This window comes from Candoia aspera, chromosome 3, assembly GCF_035149785.1.
Source record: "Candoia aspera isolate rCanAsp1 chromosome 3, rCanAsp1.hap2, whole genome shotgun sequence".
NCBI lineage: Eukaryota > Metazoa > Chordata > Lepidosauria > Squamata > Boidae > Candoia > Candoia aspera.
In genome coordinates this window covers 58,561,679-58,582,468 of record NC_086155.1, presented here as the reverse complement: position 1 = coordinate 58,582,468, position 20,790 = coordinate 58,561,679, and the positions used below count along the sequence as shown (strand labels likewise).

Here is a 20,790-nt window from a genome sequence, read left to right as displayed (position 1 = left end):
GACATTATGCTGTATAGTTACTAATTTGAAGGGAAATTGGTCTTATAACTTAATGTCTTAATCAAAATACCTCTTTGTGGTTTAGGTATATCACTCAGCCTGTGCATTCTAATGGTGAGCTTTTTGGCAGAACCTTATCCTGTATTGTGCATACTCCTAGTATGAGTAGTGCCATGTACTCCAGTAACTCTGTTGGGAGTAGTGTCTGTTGGCTATTTCTCTTGAGCTTTTTCTTTTGTTCAGTATTTTTCTTGATTTTGCTTCCCTTTACTACTCTTCTATTAAATCAGTGTTTTTTAGTGTTTTATGGATGTATGATGTGCAAAATATTTTCTCTTGGTCTTTGACTTTGTAGGTTTTCTTTTGAAAGTAATTTAACCGAAGAATAAAGATCTGCTAGAGATGAACACTCTCTGTTGTTTATGTTAGGGCCATCAGGTAGAAACCTGTGTCTGCCCCACAACTTTATCAAACAGCTACATTTGCAATTGCTTCTCTCCATTTCAAGAGGTTTGGGTACTAAAAGAGTTGAAGGAAAGCAGCTAATGTGTCAGTCCAAATAATGGGCAGAGAAAACAAAAGACCGAGAAGATAAAATGTTGAGGAGGCGATCAGAAGGATAGGTTTCTCCTGTCATGTGTGCTTTTGCAGGCGGGTAGAGCAGTCTCAATTTTTGTTTTGATATTTTGGTATTTGTTTTTTTCTATCTGAGGTTGGCTGTAAGCCGGTATGGGCAAAGCCAACCAGGCTGGAATCTACAGGTAGTAGATTGACTTACGACCATTCATTTAATGACCGTTTGAAGTTGACAGTGCTAGAAAAAGTGATTTATGACCAGTCCTCACACTTATGACCATTGCAGCGTCCCCCCAGTCACATGATTGAAATTTGGGAGCTTGGCAACTGGCATGTATTGACAACAGTTGCAGCGTCTCAGGGTCACATGATCCCATTTGTGACTTCCCAGCCAGCTCCTGACAAGCAAAATCAATGGGGAACTGCATGATTCACTTCACCGTCACTGCAAAAAAGGTCATAAAATTGGGCATGACTCACTTAACAACTGGATCACTTAGCAGCAGATGTTCCAGTCTCAATTGGGGTTGTAAGTCAGGGACTACCTGTAGTGAATTTGATCAGCAAGCTAGGATCAGTGAAGCTAGTTGCTGTTTAGGTTCTGTTTTATTTTAGGGTCTAATATGTGGGCTGTGTGAATTTAGTTTGGAGCGTGTAAGATTCTGAATTATGGGAGCAGTTGGCTGTTGAAAACAAAAGTTCGTTCCTTTGCCCTTTTCTTTTTCTTTCCAACTTTTTTTTTTCTAGGTCTGACTCTGCTATATATAATAAAGATTTAGAATAATAATCCAGTGATGCTTATTCTGGGAAAATTTGTAGCCTTTACCATATTCCTTCCTCTCAGGTCAGGCTCCTGAGGGAAGGGGGCTACCATTTATCTCATCTCTGGTAAACCAGTGGCAGACAGAGCTTTCTCTGAAGAACAGTGGCTGGTGGCAGTACACCTAGTTGGCTCTCCCCAGGAATTGTAGGGAGTATGCAATAAGACTGTGGAGTGGGGGAGGGAGAATTTAGTCTCAAGTCACCACATCTTGTGTATCCATTACAATCCTCCTGGAGTCCGCTCTCAATTTCACAGTAAGCGTTCTTAGTTACAACTCTGAACACTATATTTGACCTCATAAAACCTCCTTCCTTACTACAGCCAGCCATTTCTCAAGCTAATGCACTGGCAAAGTAAATATGATTCCCTTCACAATGTATAGTCAGAGTTTCTGCTCATGCCATTTATTTACTTAATTTATACCCTACTGTTCTAACTAAAAAAAAGTTCACCTTTTGGTGAAGAGGTACACATGTCCATGTAGTTTTCTTGGTAACAGTGTATATGTAGTGTACCATTATGTAAGCCAATCTGATCCAAGATAAGGATGTAAAATATATTGGGTATTGTGGTTTGTTTGTTTTTGCAGCAGAACAATCTAATCTGCCTGTATTAAATGCATCGTTAATTTTCACCATATTTTTAATCAAATGAATTACCAATTGAAGCGAATATTTGTAGCTCAGGGTTGAACTATGGAGTCCTTGGTGCTCTCTGAGCTTTGTTGTTTTCTTGCAGACGTTTCATTGCCAGACTAGGCAACATCTTCAGTGCTAAACATCTTCAGCATTAAGATGTTGCCTAGTCTGGCAATGAAACATCTGCAAGAAAACAACAAAGCTAAAATGAATTAGTCATAGACATTGCTTATTTCATGTTCATAAAAGTCCAACACTGAAAGATTGGCAGAAGCTTTTAGTCCTTAAGGGAGAATGTAGGTTAATTTCTAAGTTAGTACTATAGAAACAATATATAAAAGAGTTAAGATTTCCAAATACCATTTATTATGCAGGATAACTGAATCCATTATGGGTTGGTGTTAATCACTATTTATATTCATATTGAACAAATTTGTATAATGATTTCATTAGGAATCTTTTGTATTATACAGACAGTCATGCTTAAGTATAAAGGCAATATTAAAAGTATAAGATAAATATAGAAAGAACATAGCCCCATATATTCCTTTTCTATACATTGTTGTAACTTCAACAGTTGAAATTGAGAACAGAGATCCATTAAGGTCTGAAAAGATTCATGAAGGGATTTTAAATACAGCTGAGGTTATACACAGATTGGGTCTAAGCACTGGACTATGTCATAGTTTTTTTAACCATATTTTATGGAATAAATCACATTTGACCAAAACCAAACGAGCCCAGCTATAGAACAAAAGGCAAACAATGAGATTGGTTTCAGTGTTTACCAATATTAATTGTTGAGAATAAAAATATTAAAGAATTAATAAAAGTTGATAGTTAACATGTTAACTTGACAAGGAATATGGAAAATGCTCCATGCATAGAACATCTAGAGTCAGGTATTTTAATTGGGCAGGGTTTGAAATGGGGCTGTTTGATTTGGGCAGAAGTGGTGGTAGGGAAACAGGAAAAAGTCAAGAGCATTAGAGGTTCAGGGGAGGGAAGGTGTTGGGAATATATGAAGTATATAGACTGCGAGACATGCCACTGTGGGACATGTGAGGTGACAGATGGAATGTACTGCAGAGATAGGCCACAGCAAGTTGGATATGCCACATTGGGACAGGGATGCAGTTTCCCCAAACTCATCTGATTCTTTGACTGTTTTTACTGGAGCATAACATGCAGTTACCACAATTTATTGATTTACAACTCTTTCATTTAGTGACATGGATTTTAGCCCTTTCGTTCATTATTAAACCTACCTCTTAACTTTCATATGTGTATTCATCAGCTCCACTACACAAGATCAGATTACTATCATTTATACATATTGCATTCTTCCCTTTCTTCTTTCCTTTCATTCACTGATAGAAGTTCTTTACTATTTACATATTCTTCTTACATACCAAGTCACTATTATCCATATACTATGGCCAACAGCAGGTGGGCCAGTACAGGTAGTCCTTGGGTTATGATGGCAATTGGGACTGGGTTTTCTGTTGCTAAGCAAAGCAGTCATAAAGCGTGATGTCATGTGGCCACGTCGCTTAGTGACAGCAACTCCGCAGTCCTGGTTGCTGTCATTAAGCGAGGACCACACAAGTCAGTAAGCGAGGCCCTCATGTGACAGCAACTTCTGACTTCCTGCTGACTTCCCCATTGACTTTGCTTGTGGGAAGCTGGCAGGGAACATCGGAAATTGTGGCCGTGGGGATGCTTCGATGGCCAGAACTTCTACAACTGGTCATAAGTCCCTCTAGTTCAACACCGTCACAGGTTTGAACAGTTGCTGAATGAGTAGTTGTAATCCAAAGACTGACCTCCACAGTCCATCATAATTTTGGCCGCTTGAGGCTTTCTGATAATACTTTTTAATAAGACAAAATGTAGACTATATTATCATTTGTTGTATCCATGCCACATGTGGCATCCCCTCTCTCATTAAGAGAGTCTACGAACATTTTGGCTACAAGTGCAACCAAAGCCCAGATTTACCCTAACAGTGCTCATGCTGTTCTATGCAAGCTGGCATCTCTAATCTGGGAACTACCCTGCAAGCCAATGTACTGTAGACTGCATCTCAATGCAGATAGTAGTAGTAGTAGTAGTAATGTAGTAATAGTAGTTATTTTTATTTTATTAAATTTTTATGCTGCCCTGGGTGACTTAAAACAATCAAAGAAATTACAGTAACATCAGTAAAAGATAAAAAATGGCAAGCATGACAGACCAAATGGAATGATGCTACACAGGATCAGATCACTATCCAAAGGCCTGGTTGAAGAGCCATGTCTTCACCACTCTTCTAAACAACAACGGAGTGGGCCATCTGGATCTCAGGAGGAACCTCATTCTAGAGGGCAGGTGCTGCTGCAGAGAAGGCATGCTTCCAAGGTCTTGACAGATGACATTGTTTAATCGAAGGAACCTGGAGTGTGCCAACCCTGCAAGATTGAAGTGGCCTGCCTGGCAGATAGTGTGGGAGTTATATGCAGTGTATTGACACACTCAAAATATTTTGGTAAAACCACATAACTTTTAGTTTAAAATGGAAACCTGATAGGAAAACATGACATTATATTCTGACCTTCCAGATAGAATTATATTTTTCAGAATATTAGCAATGTTGGAAATATATGCAAAACAAATTGATTTCTGCCATATTTTATGATAAAATAGACAAGTTTTACAGTAGGTTGGTTTAATCTGAGAAGTAATTTAAAAGTTAATTTAATAAAACCTGATGGTGCATTTGTATGAAATAATCCTTTTTTTTAATATAGTAATTTGTTCTGGATGATATATGTAGGTCCTAAGCTGCTTGAGACTGATCAATTTAGTGTGCTATAGTAACAAATACTCTTTTGCTATATTGTTAAAGATTTCAAATGAATTCTGAGAAATGTTTTAAAGATTGCAAAATTATATTATTAAACTTGGTGCATAAAGTTGTCCTTTGTGTCTTACATGTGTGACTTTGTTTACTTTTAAATTTGTTGTTGATATGCTCCTGAAAGCTCATGTGGTATTCATGACTGTACTGTTAATACAGTCACAGCAGTCTTTATATGTTTTCCCTTTGTTCACAGGCTCCCGGAGCTACTTTTGAAAAGCATGGAGAGCATCTTCCTCGGGGAGAAGGCCGCTTTGGTGTAAGCCGGAGACGCCACAACTCTTCCGATGGTTTCTTTAATAATGGGCCCCTCAGAACTGCTGGAGGTATATAACACATTGTTGGATTAATAAATCATGGAAGAAAAAATAGGCTTGGCACTGCAGCTAGAATACCCCCATTTTGTGGCTCTCCACCCTCCAGTTTACTGACTACTTCAATGAGCTATGTGATGCACTGTCTTTGAAGATTATTCAGAAGTTATGGTTGTTGCAAAATGTAACATCCTACTTGCTAATTTTGTGAACACCGAATTGGTTCTGGGTACTGTATAATATAAATGTTGATTGGTAACTACAGTATAAAGCATTGTATGACTTTGCATCTAGGTATCTGAAGGACTATTTACTCAGGTAGAACTGACCCATCTTGTATATTCAGTCAGTATGGAGTTTTCAGCGTGCCACTCCTAAATGAAATCTGAGGAGGAGGAGCAAGAACATGCTCCTTCTATGCATAGGCCTCTACAGGGACCATTGCCTCCTGAGATTCAAATGGCACTGTCCCTGATAACTTCTGGAGGGCCCTTTAGAAATGTTTCAGAGAGATTTTAATAATTGAGGAAGAGTTAGAGGACCTCCAGGTTTAGCATGGGGAGATGTTTTTATGTGATACATTTATGATTTTTATTTGTTAACCACTGGGAGTCTTTGGAAGTTAGTGATGTAGCAATATTGTTAATTAATAAATAATATTTCTATGCATGGAGATCAGAGATCATCTTAGTCCAGATAATGCAAGAGCCAAGATTAATTTGGTTAGAGATTCTGCCTTAAATATAATTTAACCCATGTTATTAATTTTAACAGCATACCGTGCATGACCACAAGTTGATTTGGAATGACATGCAAATGAGGCTTTAAAATATTTGAGTGTTAATTTCTTATTGATGTACAGGTGGTCCTCGCTTGCCAACCACTCATTCAGCGACTGAAGTTGCAATGGTGCTGAACAAATGGCAGTTACGACTGGTCCTTGAAGTTCTAGCCGTCGCATTACCATCGTGGTCATGTGATTGCATTCTGGATGCTTGGCAACCAGCTTGCACTTAGGATGGTTGCAGCACTCCACGGTCACGTGATCACCATTTGCAACCCTCCCTGCCGGCTTCACACAAGCAAAGTCAATGGGGAAGCCGGCGGGGATGGTGGCAAGTCGCTTGTTTAAGTCTCCCCCACCCAGCAGGATCCATCTCCAGGCCCAAAATCACTCGCACTGTTACAACTGCCCACGCACCCTCCCCCACCCAGCAGCAGCCCCCCTGGGCCTGAAAATGCACGCACCACATACCTGCCAGCCTGCTTGTGAGCAGCCTGGGACTTTGGCTGTTGGAAGCTGGCAGGAAGTTGTGAGGAGGTCCTCACTTTATTTTCACTTAATGGCAGCAACAGGGACTTCTGGGATTTCTGTTGCTAAGCGATGTGGTCATGTGAAGTTACACTTTATGACTACATCGCTTAGCGATGGAAATTTCAGTCCCAATTACTGTCATTAAGCAAGGACTACCTGTACCCTGTGGTTCTTTGTGATGCTCTGGGATCTACCTAGCATGCAGATTTGGTGGATGGTTAAATTTACTGTATTATAGAAGTCTATCATGTCACTGGTTAGAGCCTTAATGTCAGCATTTTGAATTTAGTCTAGAGATGAATTGTAACTGGTACAGATAGTAATGAGCGCATCCATATAATATGAATATATGGTGACTCCCAGTTAGCTTTCTTGCTACCTAGTATTGAACTAACTGATGTTCCTGGATACTTTTCAAAGACACACTTTAAATATAATGCATTGCAATAATCTAAAAAGGAAGCTACCAGACATTATATACAGTATGTTGTAAGGCTCTCTGGATTCTAGTAGGCTCACAATCAGCAGGCTCAGATTTTTCTAGGCTGAAAAAAGGCATTTTGAGCACCAGAAATACTTAGTGTGAAGTAATAGTGAGGGATTTAAGATCAAGGATATCACCAAACAGCATAACTTGTACTTCTGGGGGAGTACCTTGTTTAACCCAAGAACATAATTTAGCCAGACAAATATACCCTCTAACAATATCTGTGACTTCTCTCAACTGAATCTGTTTATTAGTCAGGAGGTGCTCTATGATTATATAATACATTGTTCTATCAAATCTTTTGCAGTAGATCTTGTATACTGTGGCATTTTTCAGATGATAACTAGCTTTGTTCATTTAACTGCCTTCACCTTATCCAGACTGCTGGCATCAGCCTTCCCTGCACCGCCATGATTCTGTGGATTCTGGTGTTTCTAAAGGAACTCATGTTGGGCTAGCTGGCAGTCAGCCAGGTTGGCATGGTCCTTCACGTGGCCATGATGGCATGAGTCAGAGAGGAGGAGGAACTGGATCTCATCGCCACTGGAATGGCAATTTCCACTCCCGAAAGAGTTCAGCATTTCAGGAAAAGCCACCTGCTGAAGCTAGGGAGGAGAAGGAAGGGAAGGAGAAATTGCAGTTTGAGGAAGAAGATTTTGTAAGTATACTCTACTTTGAATGAAATTTCAAACCATCTTCTCATCAGCACTGGAGGATTTCTAGCTACATCAAGTATTACACAAGAAGACACTCATTTCTATAATATTTCCCTTAGCTTTCCCTCACACTCTCCTGTGCATGCCTCACATCTGCTCTACAATATTCCCAGCTATTTTAGAATGGAAGGTGGAAGAGGAGGAAAAATTCATTCTGCCACTGAATGCCTTTCTGTTATCATAACATGTATTTTGTTGTACTATGCTGAATATTCTTGTACTGTAACTGATTACTGAATAGTCTGCTGTTTTGTACTCAGATGTTCTTTAAATGTAGTATCTGTATCTTTTTCCTGGAGAATGGTATAAATAAAACCATGACTAGCATATGCATTATTAAAAACAATCACAAAACAATAGTTATTTCATTATTCTAGCTACAAAGGATTCCTATGGATTAAATCTGAAAGAAAATAACAAAGTTCTTCTGAATTTTCAACTGACTTTATAAAATATAAATCTTTCCAGCTGTATTCCATAACTAAGAGGGAGTACTGTAATTAATTTCCAAATGTAACTTAGCTTAAATTAAATTTTGGGAACAAATGCACATTTAAAGCATTATACTACTTGTGTGCTGATAAACCTTTATTCAGTTATATTAGTATCCTCTGAAATATGGTACTCTAGAGAGCAAATGTTTCCACTTTTCTACAGTTGGAAGGTAAAAATACTGATTAAGTGATTCTCCAGTGTTGCTGGAGATGCCTACACAGTCCCCAATTCTTCTTAATTCAGTAGTGTAAAATGATCAAGGAATCAAGGCAATAGTATTTCTTTGTTTTTATTACTGCATTCCACTAGGTCTAAATACAGTTTAAAGTAATTCTGGAATTCATGTACATTATTCATACTTGCCCTATGAGGTAGGTTGGGCTGAGTAAAAGTGGCTGGCCCAAACTTACTCAGTGAGCTCTGACTATTGAGAGGGACTTAAACATGGTTTCCCCAACATCTTAGTCATAATGGGATGCTGGTTTTCTCCATAATGTATGAGACAACTTCAGTTATTCAGGAAAATGGAAAGTTGATACGAAGAAGTGGCAGCTAATGGAGAAATTTATTTACATAGAATATTTTTAGTGTTGGTTGCTAGAATATATCAGTCATCAATGTTGACGACATCCATTAGTATACTAACTTATTGAGCAAGGCAAAGAAGGCTGTACTATAACTTTTAAAAGTTTTACATCAAGGGAGGACAACCTTCTACTATCCAGAGGTAATAGTGCAAGGGACCAGGACTTCCTGTTTATTTTTCGGCGGGGATGAGGGGACACTTCATGTTTCTAAAAACTGTCATGAGTAAGGATGGCGAGCAATGGGCTCCCATCCAGGCTGTAAAGCGCATGCGTAGTACTGAGGAATTAAGCAGCCATTCAAAGAGACACAGATCAGGCCCGCCTTAGCTTTCGGGGTTTATCTGTCTGGGTTTTTCCCACGCTTATTCAGTTTGTTAGGATTCTGTTTATGTAGCAGTAATAAACATTAGAGAACTACTCCTTGTCTGTGTGTGTGTGTCACTGTTAGGACAAAAACGATGTCAAGATATTATAGAGTATGTTATAGTTTCTACACATTTCCTGCATTAAAGTGATAGGAATCAGCATTGGTAATTTTGCAGTCATAATTAGAGGGAGTTCAGGTGCCAAGGATTTCCTCTCCTAATTGTGCACCAGTTCACCAGACTTGTCCTTTCATAACATTTATTATTGTTTCTTACGGTTTTAATGTGCAACAGTTTTCTCCTGTCAAAATCCATTACAAAACAAATGTTAGATTCTATGTAGGTAAATTGTCAAAATCTTAATATATGTGGAGAGAGAAAATGTTGGATGAAACATATCTAGCTTGGAAATTTAATGAAATTGAAACTCTGTACCAAAACATGAAATGCCTGACTTTTTGGTGTGCTTGTTACAGCCATCGTTGAATCCAGAAGCTGGAAAACAGAACAGCCAGGGGAAACCAGCTGGAACTCCATCTGGTGTTTGGGGTAGGTACTGAGGCATTGGCAGAGAGGCATTTTCTGTAATAAATTATAGAAATAGTCTAATCATACTGCCCAAGGTTTGGCTATCCCCAATTCTGCTCACTTTTCATAAAACCTTGAAGATCTGGCTGTTTTACCAGGCATAGGGGCTAGGAGTGTAGTTGAGCCCATGTTATTGGTGAATGGTGTTCTGGGGAGCCACTTTATATTAGTTGGCTGGGAATGGTGACTGTGTGTGTGTGTGATATTTTAATTCTTGTTAGCCGTCCAGAGTTGCATTGGTGGTGTGTGCGTGTGCACACAGTCACACACGTAGTCCTCACTTAACGATGGTAATTGGGACCAGAATTTCCATCGCTAAGCGACGCGGTTGTAAAGCATGATGTCACATGGTGGCACTGCTTAGCAACAACACTTCCAGTTGCCGTCGTTAAGCACAACGTGTGGTCTCCATTCACGACCTCCTGCTGTCTTCCCCATTGACTTTGCATGTTGGAAGGTTGCAGTGAACCAGTGAAGGCTGCATATGGCGATCATGTGACTGTGGGATGCTGTGACTGTTGTAAGACTAGTTCAGCACCGTCGTAAGTTCAAACAGTCACTGAGGAGGGAGGGAGGAAGGAAGGAAGGAAGGAAGGATTTTATTTCTTGTTAGTCCCCCAGAGTCCTATTAGTGGGATGGGTGGCCATATATCACTCACTCTAGTTCAAAGTATTTCTGCTCATAAGCTCAGTTGAATAATTTAATGAACATTTCAGCTATTGAAATGCATTTTCAAATTTAAATTAAAAAAGTAAACAATCTTACAAAAGAACTAATCTGTAACAGGAACTCCAGAGAACATCCAAAATCTGATTATTTGTCTCATTCCTCCTTATATTTATTTCAGCTCAGTCCTTTGCAGCTCTAAAGTCACCCAGCGGGTTTCCATGCCTAAGGGAGGATTACAACTCATGGTCTCTTGGTTTGCAGTCCATCATCTTAGCCACTACACGGCTGGCTCTCTAATGATGAATATATACTAATAATGGCTGACACTTGGAGATCACTAAGATTCTGTATTATATAATGTAGTAGATGGTCCTGGCTTACTGGCTAATTTCCATGTGTCTACTTATCATGTAGCACATGACTTTAAGTCTAGAGTTTGATATATACTTTTAAAAGTATAAGAACCATTGAACACAGACATATTTCCAAATCTTTATATAATTGTGTCGGGGGGTGGGGGTGTTATCGTATGGCATAGCAGTTCAGTGTTCATGCTGCTTTTTTTCTTGTTGGGAAATCCTTGTGAGGTCCAGCAGCCAGATGTGTGGACTATTTAGCCATGACAAGTCACATTGCCTGGGGTGCACCACAAGGCGGTTAGTCTACATTGCATCGAGTTGGGCTGAGAGAAAGTGACTGGTCCAAGGTCACCCAGCTGGCTTTCATGCCTAAGGCGGGACTAGGACTCACAGAATCCTGGTTTCTAACCCAGAACCTTAACCACTAGACCAAACTGGCTCTCATTGTGTCATTGAACACAGATCAAATAAATGCCTAAAGCAGCGTAAGACTTGCTTTGTTCAGATTTGTAAGATTAGGTTATATTGACCAACACTTACAACTAAACTTTCAACTGTGACTCACATCAATATATAATGCCCATGTTTCAGGTAGCCTTTAATATTGGTAAGCAATAATATACATGATGTGTAATAGAAAAGGAGAGGAAAGGTGAAGAACTAAAACTGAAATTAGGATTTTAGTGAAAGTCTTACGCAGTTGCTAGGTTTTTAGTACTCAACATCATTTCATTCAGTTGGGCATAAAAATAAGCTTATAACATCATGTAAAAATATTCTTACAGGATCTCTTTAAATAACATTAAATTGATTTGTTTAACATTTAGAATATTCTCAGCTTCCAAATTTGTGTCTGGTCACTTTCTGCACTGACTTAACATGAGCAGGTACAGGAAATGAACTGGGGTGAACTAGTTTTTTGTTGAAATACTAAGTTCCTTCCATGCTGTTTTATTAGAAAATCCTCCTAGTGCCAAGCAACCTACCAAGATGCTGGTCATCAAAAAGGTTTCAAAAGAGGATCCTGCTGCTGCCTTCTCAGCTGCATTCACATCACCAGGACCTCAGCTTTCAAATGGCAACAAGGCAACCCCCATTGTCCCAAGTGTCTACAAAAATCTGGTTCCTAAGCCTGCAGCACCCCCATCAAAGGTACACAGAATGTCAGTGAGTAGCTATTACAGTAACAGGGACAATTGAAATTGTTAATAACTATCAAAAATATTTGTGCTATACTAAATCAAGTGCAATCTTATATGGAGATAAGATATTAACAGTATGGGAGGATCTGTGTGGTCCCTCATACTGACTGTTGGAAACTTGGTACAGTTCTCCTTTTTAATGTTTTCAGTTAGCATTGCTTAGACATTTAAAAGAAGATGGTCTTCTTTTAAGGTGTCAGTCGGCAGTTACAGAGGATCTTGGTGGCAATGGATTATCTGGACCCATTTCAGTTTGAGTTTCACACCAGGGTATGGTACGGAGACAGTATTGGTTGCACTTATCCATGATCTTTGGACAAGCTAGGGCGGGGTGGTGCATCAATCCTTGTGCTCCTTAATCTCTCAGCCGCTTTTGGTAATTCAGCAACAGTATCCTTGTGGACTGGCTACAGAGGCTGGGAGTAGGAAGCACTGTGTTGCAGTGGATTGCCTCCTTCCTCTGCGGTTGGTTCCAATCAGTGTTGATAGGAGGAGAGAGATTTTACCTGTGATTCCTCACTTGTGGGGTGCCTCAGGGTTCAGCACTCTCTGCCCTCCTGTTTAACATCCACATGAAACTGCTGGGTGAGGTCATCCGCCAATTTGGAGTTTGGTATCAGTATGCTGATGATACCCAGCTTTACATCTCAATCCCTGGCTGTGTAAGTCAAACTGTTGAGGTCAAGCTGTAGACCTAGTGTCTGAAGGCTGTTCGGGTCTGGATGGGGAGGAATAGATTTCAGCTCAGTTCTGACAAGACTGTGGCTCTGGCTGTTAGTTCCACCTGAGTTGGGGATACTTCCACTGTTGGTCTTTGATGGGGTTGCACTTTGCCATTTAAGACTGGTGTTCAACCTGGGGCGCCTCCTGGACTCACAGCTACTGCTTAAAGAGCAGGTGGAAGCTGTGGCCTGGAGGACTTTGGCACAGGTTCATCTTGTGTGCCAGTTGTGCTCCTTCCTTAACTGGGAGCTCTTTCAGTCACTCTTGCCCTGCTTGCCTCACAATTGAACTATTGCAATGTGTTCTATATGGGGCTATCTTTGAAGACCATCTGAAAGCTACAGCTGGTTTAAAATGCAGTGGCTTGAGCAATAATGGCCACTACTCGCTGTGCTCATGTGTCACCATTGCCACACAAGTGCATTGGTTACCACTTGGTTTCTTGGTGCAATTCAAGGTTTTTCAAGCCCTTCATGGCATAGGGCCTGGTTATCTGAGGGACCACCTCTCTCCCAGAGTTTCTGCCTGCCCTCCCAGTACATTCAGGCAGATTGGAAATGACTTAGGACACATGTCTTCTCTGCAGAGCCCCCACCCTCTGGAACAGTGTCCCCCCAGAGATATGGATGACAAACCCATTCTCCTCAGGTTCTGGAAAGCCCTTAAAACCTGGCTTTGTTCCAAGGTCTGAGGTAAATGTGTTGGGAGGGGGTGGCTGTTGTGATGTGTTTTATTGTGGCTGTTTTTAATCTGGACTGTCCTTTTTTTTTTACCTATGTTTTTCATTGTTTTAGCTGGTATTAGATTTTGCAAGAGTCTACTGGAGTGGGTGGCCATGACAAATTTAATGAAACAAATTAATAAGTAAAACATTTCCTTCACTTTCATTTTCTAGCACTATTTTTCACTTTGACCTTGGGCAAAATGCATTTGGGATCATTTGGTATTTTTCCAAATCATTTGATATTCTGTGGGATTTTGTTAGGATCTGGAATATAGCCATGTCAGAAAAATGTACAATAGGGATCCCAAAAGGAACATTTTAAATAAGTGTAGTTTTTCAGAAGACAGCAGTTTACTAAGTCAGTGTTGGTTTTATGCAAATTTATCGCTATTGTTGCTGCATGTTTCTTTATTATAGCCAAATCAGTGGAAAGCTAACAGAAGTGAACATAAACCAAGCTCACTAACCTCCAGCCGTGATTCAGCTTTTACCAGTCCTGTGTCTGTAACCAAACCAGCTGTATTAGCCAGTGGCTCTGTTCTCACCTCCTCCAAAGAGGTAAGTGTGTATGGTCGAACTAAACATACTATGAATCAGAAGGGACTTTAAAAATTAACCAGTTTCAGCTCCCTCTAGCAAATCAGTGAATTTTAATAGATTTACAGTACAATTACTCTATCCCCAGAGTCCCTCCAGTACCACCCCTCCTATTGAAATAAACTCCTCTCGCTTGACAAAGCTGATGCGCCGCACCACAGATAAGAAGAGTGAGTTCCTAAAAGCTCTGAAGGATGACAGGAATGGAGAATTGCCAGAGCGCCATGAGAACAACAAACTGGAGGATGTAAGAGTTCTGTTTCTTTTTTTAAATAATTATGTTGTCAAGAGATATTTTAAGTACTTTCCCAGTATTTTGGAAGAAGACTTGTAGAACGAGTTTGCATGGGTATTTAGTAAACTTGCTACATTCTGAGAGCACTAGCATATATATGTTGATCTTGATTCTGTTTTTTTGTCTTGTATAAAACATAGGAAAAAAAAATAAAAAAAATTGTAGCAAGCATTAATGACAGCTTTGAAAATATGAGGAACAGTACATAAGCAAAAGCTATTTGTCTTCATGTACTGTGATTGCTGTAGATAATTTATACAAATGTAAACACTTCCATTCTGGATGATAAATTAAAATCAATCAAGCTATGCTTAACTCTAGAAATGCAAAGTACATAGCACAAACACGTAATTTTTACCATTGTGATAGATAATTGGAATTTCTTTTCATCTTTGAGAATGAAGAATAGGTACACTCCTTTGAAGTAAAGGATCTGATCTAGATACTGTTTTCTTTAAGGCTTCATGCATTTTTGCAACAGTGCATAGTTACTTCCCCATGTATTAGCTCAACAGATGGGAATCCTCAATCATTACAGTGATGCTGGAGTCTGTTACATGCACAAACTTTTTCTTCTCGATCCCGTGTTAAACTCATACAGGTAGTCCTTGCTTAACTATGGTAATTGGGACTGGCAACTCCATCGTTGGAAGTGACGTGATTGTAAAAAGCAACGTCACATGACCATCCAATTTATGACAGCAGTTCCAATTGCTGTTGTTAAGTGAATCCTGCATGGTTGTTAAGCACAACATCAAGCGATCAACATCTGCAACCTTCCGGCTTCCCCATTGACTTTGCTTGTTGGAAGCTGGCAGTGAAGGTAGCAAACAGCAATCATGTAACCGTGGGATGCTGCAACTGTCATAATTGTAAGCTGGTTGCCAAGTGCCCAAATCATGATCATGTGACTGCAGGGACACTGCAATGTCCACAACTATGAGGACCGGTCATGCATCTCCTTGTTCAGCGCCATTGTAACTTCGAGCGGTCGCTGAATGAGTGGTCACTAAGGTAGGACTACCTGTACACAATCCTGATTAAACTTGAAAACGATTTTTGTTTATTAATAATTCTATAATTTATATTCCCAAGCAGGAATACAAAAAAAATAATAATTACAATATACGCATTTAAAGCTTTTAAAAATCCCCATATTTTAAATTATAAGACAGTTTAAATACTCATAATATGACAGAGCAAACAGAATAACAAATAGGAAACAGAAAGCATAACAGTACAAAATTAAACTGTAAAATGTCAAACGTAGAACAAATTTTATCTGACAAGATAGAGATGGTATCAAAAGTGGATTTACAACTGACAGGCCAAGAGAATGATTTAGAAAAGGATGTTTCACTGGATCTACAAAAGAAACCAGTTGAGGTTTTAAAATTTAAAAGGGAAATACAAATGACAAACCAAGAGAGTGACCTGGATAATTTTTTCCTACTGGATTTATAAAAGAGGCTTGTTAAAGCCTTGAAGAACTCTGTGTAATGGGACAAAGAAGAAATGAAGATAAATCAAATCCTATGACAATATCTGAACAAACTAAAGATTAAAAGGAAGGAATATAAACATGGTTTGTCTGAACAAGGTTAAAATAAGATATGTTGTTACTTCTACAGTTTAATTTTGAATATCAGGACTGAAAAGGTTATGTTTTATGGATTTGTTTATAGATAAGAGATGGAATATGGGATGAGGAGATAAATGTTTGTAACTTTAGAGGGGGTGAAGAGTTACTAAATTTGTTTGTACTTGTGAAGGTTGGAAGTCACTTCTTTATATGTTTTTCTTTTTCTTTATTGTTATGTTTCTCTTCTTTTTTTTTTTTGCACTTTTTACTTCTGTTTTTTCTTTAAGTTTAGTTTGTATTAGATTTTATTATCATCAAAATTCTTAATAAAAACTATATTCAAAATTAAACTGTAGAATTAGCTATTAGCACTCTTGGACAGTCAATTGCTTCTAAGTGTTGGTTTGAGGAAGTTATTAGCCTCATCTTAAAGCCTATACTTCCTGAGCATGTAATTTAGAGAGCTTTCTGAAACGTCATTGATGAATGCTAAAATAACTATTCTACAAGAGTGATTTTGATGTGTCTCTTGTTCCTGACTAGGTGGATGGTGGCAGTACAGCAGAACCAAAGGAAAACTGGGAGGAGAACTGCCATCAGAATGGCCTTTCTTTGCCTTTGGAAGAGAGAGAATATCTTTCTCACTCTTTAGAAGCAGAACACAGGTGAGGGAAAAGGCAGTTGGCCTTGAAAATATTGTCCCACCAGAACTCTGTAGAAATCAATAGAAGTTTAGCCAGCCGTAAAACAGGAACCGGTGATTTCTGGAGGTGGCACCATCACTCCATGACATCCAGTACAATACAATAAAGGTTTTTGGCTTCTCACTATAAACATTCTCTTCCAGCACTCACATGATACCCTGCAGTTGATGCATTCTGATGGAAGCTTTTTGCCATTTCTTACAGAAAAGCCAAAAAAAAAAAAAGGCTTTTTGCCATTTCTCACAGAAATGTTTCACAGGAGAGGGAAAGGAATCCCACTCCTTATTGAGAAGGCAAGAATGATTGCATTGGAAGAAGTCTTTCCTCTCCTAATCATAGGTTCCTCAGTCTTGGGGCTAGATCAAGCCTGCATGAGCCTCTGGTACAATTCAATCTTGCTAAGGAGCTGCTTCATCAGACACAGCAGAAGGATGACATTTACCATCTGCCTTTACACAAATGGGTATACGGGGTGAAAGTAGATCATTCTCCTCTGTTTGCTGTCAAAGAACCAAAACAATAAAGACTTTGTTTAAAAACTGCCTTCCTGTTCCTTCAATCCTGTCAAGCTTTAAACAAATGTACAATATATAGTATAAAAATTCAAGAATTGGATTTTTTTTTAACTTAATGCCTTAGTGCAGGGTTTCTCAAATGTTGTGATACTGCTCTTCCCAAAATATTTGATGAATTTCTGTGACATGGGCTCACCAGGAATAGAACAAATTATTTCACTGACAAGCCATAAGCAATGAATATTTTAATATTTAGATACAGGGTCCTCAGACTCTGTGGTCCTGCAGCTGTCCACTTGAGCTTGCACAGACAAAACAAGGAGCAAAGCCCAGAGTAAGTTTTGACAGTGCTCCCACTCTGTCTGTACAAGGCGGATCAATTAAAAAAAAATGTGATTTTCCCCCCATTCATAACCACCAAGGGCACACAATTTGAGAACCTTGCCTTGATGCTTTTTTATCCCCATCCTGTTTTCTGTAAGTGCTTCATATAATCTTAGCCTCTTATTTTATTAAAGTATTCCTCTCCTACAGAACAATATTGTTCTTACCAAAATAGTGGGTAAGCAGCAGTAAAATAGTTGTGAATTATCTTGTGCTTAATAAGGAATAAAAATCTCTCTTCTTCCACAATGACATCTTAAATCCAAGTATTTTCTGTCCTTTATCTTTTCCTTGCTAGATTACTGAAAGCAATGGGATGGCAGGAATATCCTGAAAATGATGAGAATTGCCTTCCCCTCACAGAGGATGAGCTCAAAGAGTTCCAAATAAAGTCAGAGCAGGTATGTTCAACTTCCTGTCTTTTAGCAACATTTTACTTTTGTAACTTAAGTTGTGTGTACAAATCTGGTTGAGAACAATGACTATAATAAACCATGTGGTCTAAATAAAATTGTTTTGGTGCATCTGACAACAAATAAAATTTGAGTTTATTCTGAATGAAAAAAGGAAACAAAAATGAAAACTTTCTTTTTTTTTCTCTCTAGCTAAGAAGAAACGGCTTTCGGAAGAGTGAATTTCTTCGAGGCCAGGGAAGCAGTCAACTATTCTCCCACTGGAGAAGCACTTTTAAGACAGAGTTTGAAGAGTCAGATACAGAAACAAGTAGCAGTGAAACTTCTGACGACGATGCCTGAAAATGGGCACCAAAAAATCCACAATATAAAACCAACCAAGCAAACTCAGTTTGTAGTTCAGCACATAATGTTTGGGGTTCGAATGAAGCAGAGTTTATTCTATCTCAAGTCTGTTCAGTTTTTTATTGTTGAAAACTTCATGCACAAGGGAAAGAATTATATCCCAAAGAAGAAAGCTATTGGCTTACTACTTTTTGGTTTTGCCCTTCTGTGCTTCGTAGAGAACAATCCATTCCGCCTTCTGGAGCAAGGCATGGGTTCAATCTCATCAGGAGCAGGATGCAAAAGACTTAAGTTGGGCAACCACAAGCTTCTCATACTGCCGTCCACATTGCAAAATGTTGCACGGCAATAATGTGCTAAAACAATCATTGTCAATGACAAAATGGCTACGGAAGTTCTAATTGTGTTAAATTAATGCTAATAACATGGAACTTTTTTATTTTTTGGCGGCTCGGGGAGCTTCATCACTTAACCAGGCGTGTTTGGTTTTTCTTTTTTTTGGGGTACAGCTGTAAAATATTTGGATATAGGAATTGTTTGTGTTCTTGCAACCTTGATATTCAGGGTGGATTGTTAAAATATAAAATTTTTGTGGGATTTCAAAGATTAAGATTATTTTGATAACATTATTTACAGATTTTAAAAAGTGACTATCACATTGAGTCTGTATGAGGGGGAAAACTACTGCATCAAAAGATAACTAACTTGGAATAAATATTTTGCATCAGTTTGCCAATTCTGAGTCTGTCATTTCTCAAATTACTAGTTTAGATTTTTTGAATAAGACTTTCTTGTACTTCAGTCTTCACAGATGAGTAATTTTTCAAAACGAGAGTCCTAATTTACTTGTTTCTTGATGAATAAATGAATAATTCCAGCCCTATGTGTAGGATAAGTTTATATCAAAAAAGGGTATCTATAAAACTGAGTATCTCATCAGTAATGGAAATGTTCACATTAAGTATAAAATAAGACTGATAAATTGGACAGTGATTATCCTTCTGTACATCTAATATTTAATTTCTGGTACAGTACATGAGCATGGAGGTATAGTGTGTGTGTTGCTTTTGTCAAGATTCTCTTAACTTTCAACATTTTAAATTTTAGCATTTGGAGGTTTGAAAAATTGGTCTTCCATCAAGTGAAATTTGGTTTTTGGTGCTTAAGGACATGTTCATACAATTTTCTTGGGAACAATACAGAAGCCATCATTTTTGCCGCCTTCCAGGATGTTTTTTCAACTTTTCAATCTAGCCCATAATCCTGGAATTTCCTGATAATATCCCATCCAAGTACTACCCAGGTGCAATCTTACTTAGTTTTCAAGATCAGTCAAGGTTGGCTGCAATTCCCACAGACGAGACCTTTATGAGCACACAAGCATATTTTAGTCTGCCAAATCTCCCAGATTGTACTGGCATATATTCATAAAGTGTAGCATAACTTTATATAATGGCTGGCATCCAAAGAACTACATTCCTAATGATCAAGGAACAAGACACTTCCTAGAGCCCACTGTTGGTTTTAGGATACTAAAGGGGGTTTTGCTCAATAAAAAGTCAAACTTGCCACGCTAGAAGTCATTAGAATTAAAGCAACACAAACAACTTACATAGTATTTAGTTTGCAGAATCAGTATGACTACATTAGTAGAAACCAATATACCTCAACTTCATGCAGCACTCTCCTTGCCAGGTAGGCAAAAAGCATCTGCTGTGATGCAAGTATTTCAAATTGCATGTTAAAATTATAGAGGGATGCTGGGTTTGGAAAGGATACCTTCTTCTGTAATTGTCTTTGGACTATAGTTTTTTTTTAATGTTGACAGTGCTGCATTAGAACATTTCTGTATTTTAAGATCATAATAAAAGCATTTATATTCATGTATTCTTTCAAGTGTTCATGGACTATGTCACAAGGATTGTATAGTAAGCACTACACACAAAAGCTCAAAGTAATTAGTCATATTCCTACAAAACATTCCTGTAGCTGAAAAACCTTTAACAGGCAGAATGCACAAGCTACTTCCATGAAGTAAAAAGTGTAGAGCATAACTTTAGAATCAATCTGAGAAACCTGTTTCAGGAGAATATCAAAATGCCTCTAGGTGGGAGTTCAAATGCTTTTTTGTGATTAACAATGAGCTTCATGTTCTAAAACAATATACAAGTTTTCATACTTAGGTACACATCTTCAGCTAACTCCTAATCAATTCTAGATTTCGTTTATGAATAAGCTTAAATGCAGTGCTTGAATTGAGAACAGTGCTGATCAGCAAAAGACATTACAGTAGAAAACAATCCTGTTTGAATACCTGAAAGTACAAGTCAGTGTGAGAGAAAAAGTGACTCATGACTAGGAATATTTTAAATGACTAGGAACATTTTAAAAGGTTTTCTGCAGCAACTCTAAACAAAAATGGTCTGAAACTTCATTATTTCACTTTTTAGAAACAATTATAAAACTGCCTTCTC

General features: G+C 38.5%; 1 protein-coding gene across 3 annotated transcripts in view; it reads left to right on the top strand.

The window, feature by feature from the left end:
• Positions 1 to 19,052, top strand: part of GPBP1L1 (GC-rich promoter binding protein 1 like 1) — a 31,903-nt gene extending 12,851 nt beyond the window's left edge. For 2 of the 3 annotated variants that reach the window (XM_063297847.1, XM_063297848.1), the window contains 9 exons: positions 5,133 to 5,262; positions 7,433 to 7,710; positions 9,692 to 9,764; positions 11,791 to 11,999; positions 13,899 to 14,039; positions 14,167 to 14,325; positions 16,499 to 16,620; positions 17,857 to 17,959; positions 18,164 to 19,052. In XM_063297847.1, the coding sequence (XP_063153917.1) occupies positions 5,133 to 5,262; positions 7,433 to 7,710; positions 9,692 to 9,764; positions 11,791 to 11,999; positions 13,899 to 14,039; positions 14,167 to 14,325; positions 16,499 to 16,620; positions 17,857 to 17,959; positions 18,164 to 18,313 (1,365 nt within the window). In that variant the 3' untranslated portion in view covers positions 18,314 to 19,052. The remainder of the gene's footprint in view (positions 1 to 5,132; positions 5,263 to 7,432; positions 7,711 to 9,691; positions 9,765 to 11,790; positions 12,000 to 13,898; positions 14,040 to 14,166; positions 14,326 to 16,498; positions 16,621 to 17,856; positions 17,960 to 18,163) is intronic. The other variant, XM_063297849.1, reaches the window with a different exon arrangement.
• Positions 19,053 to 20,790: the final 1,738 nt, after the last annotated feature.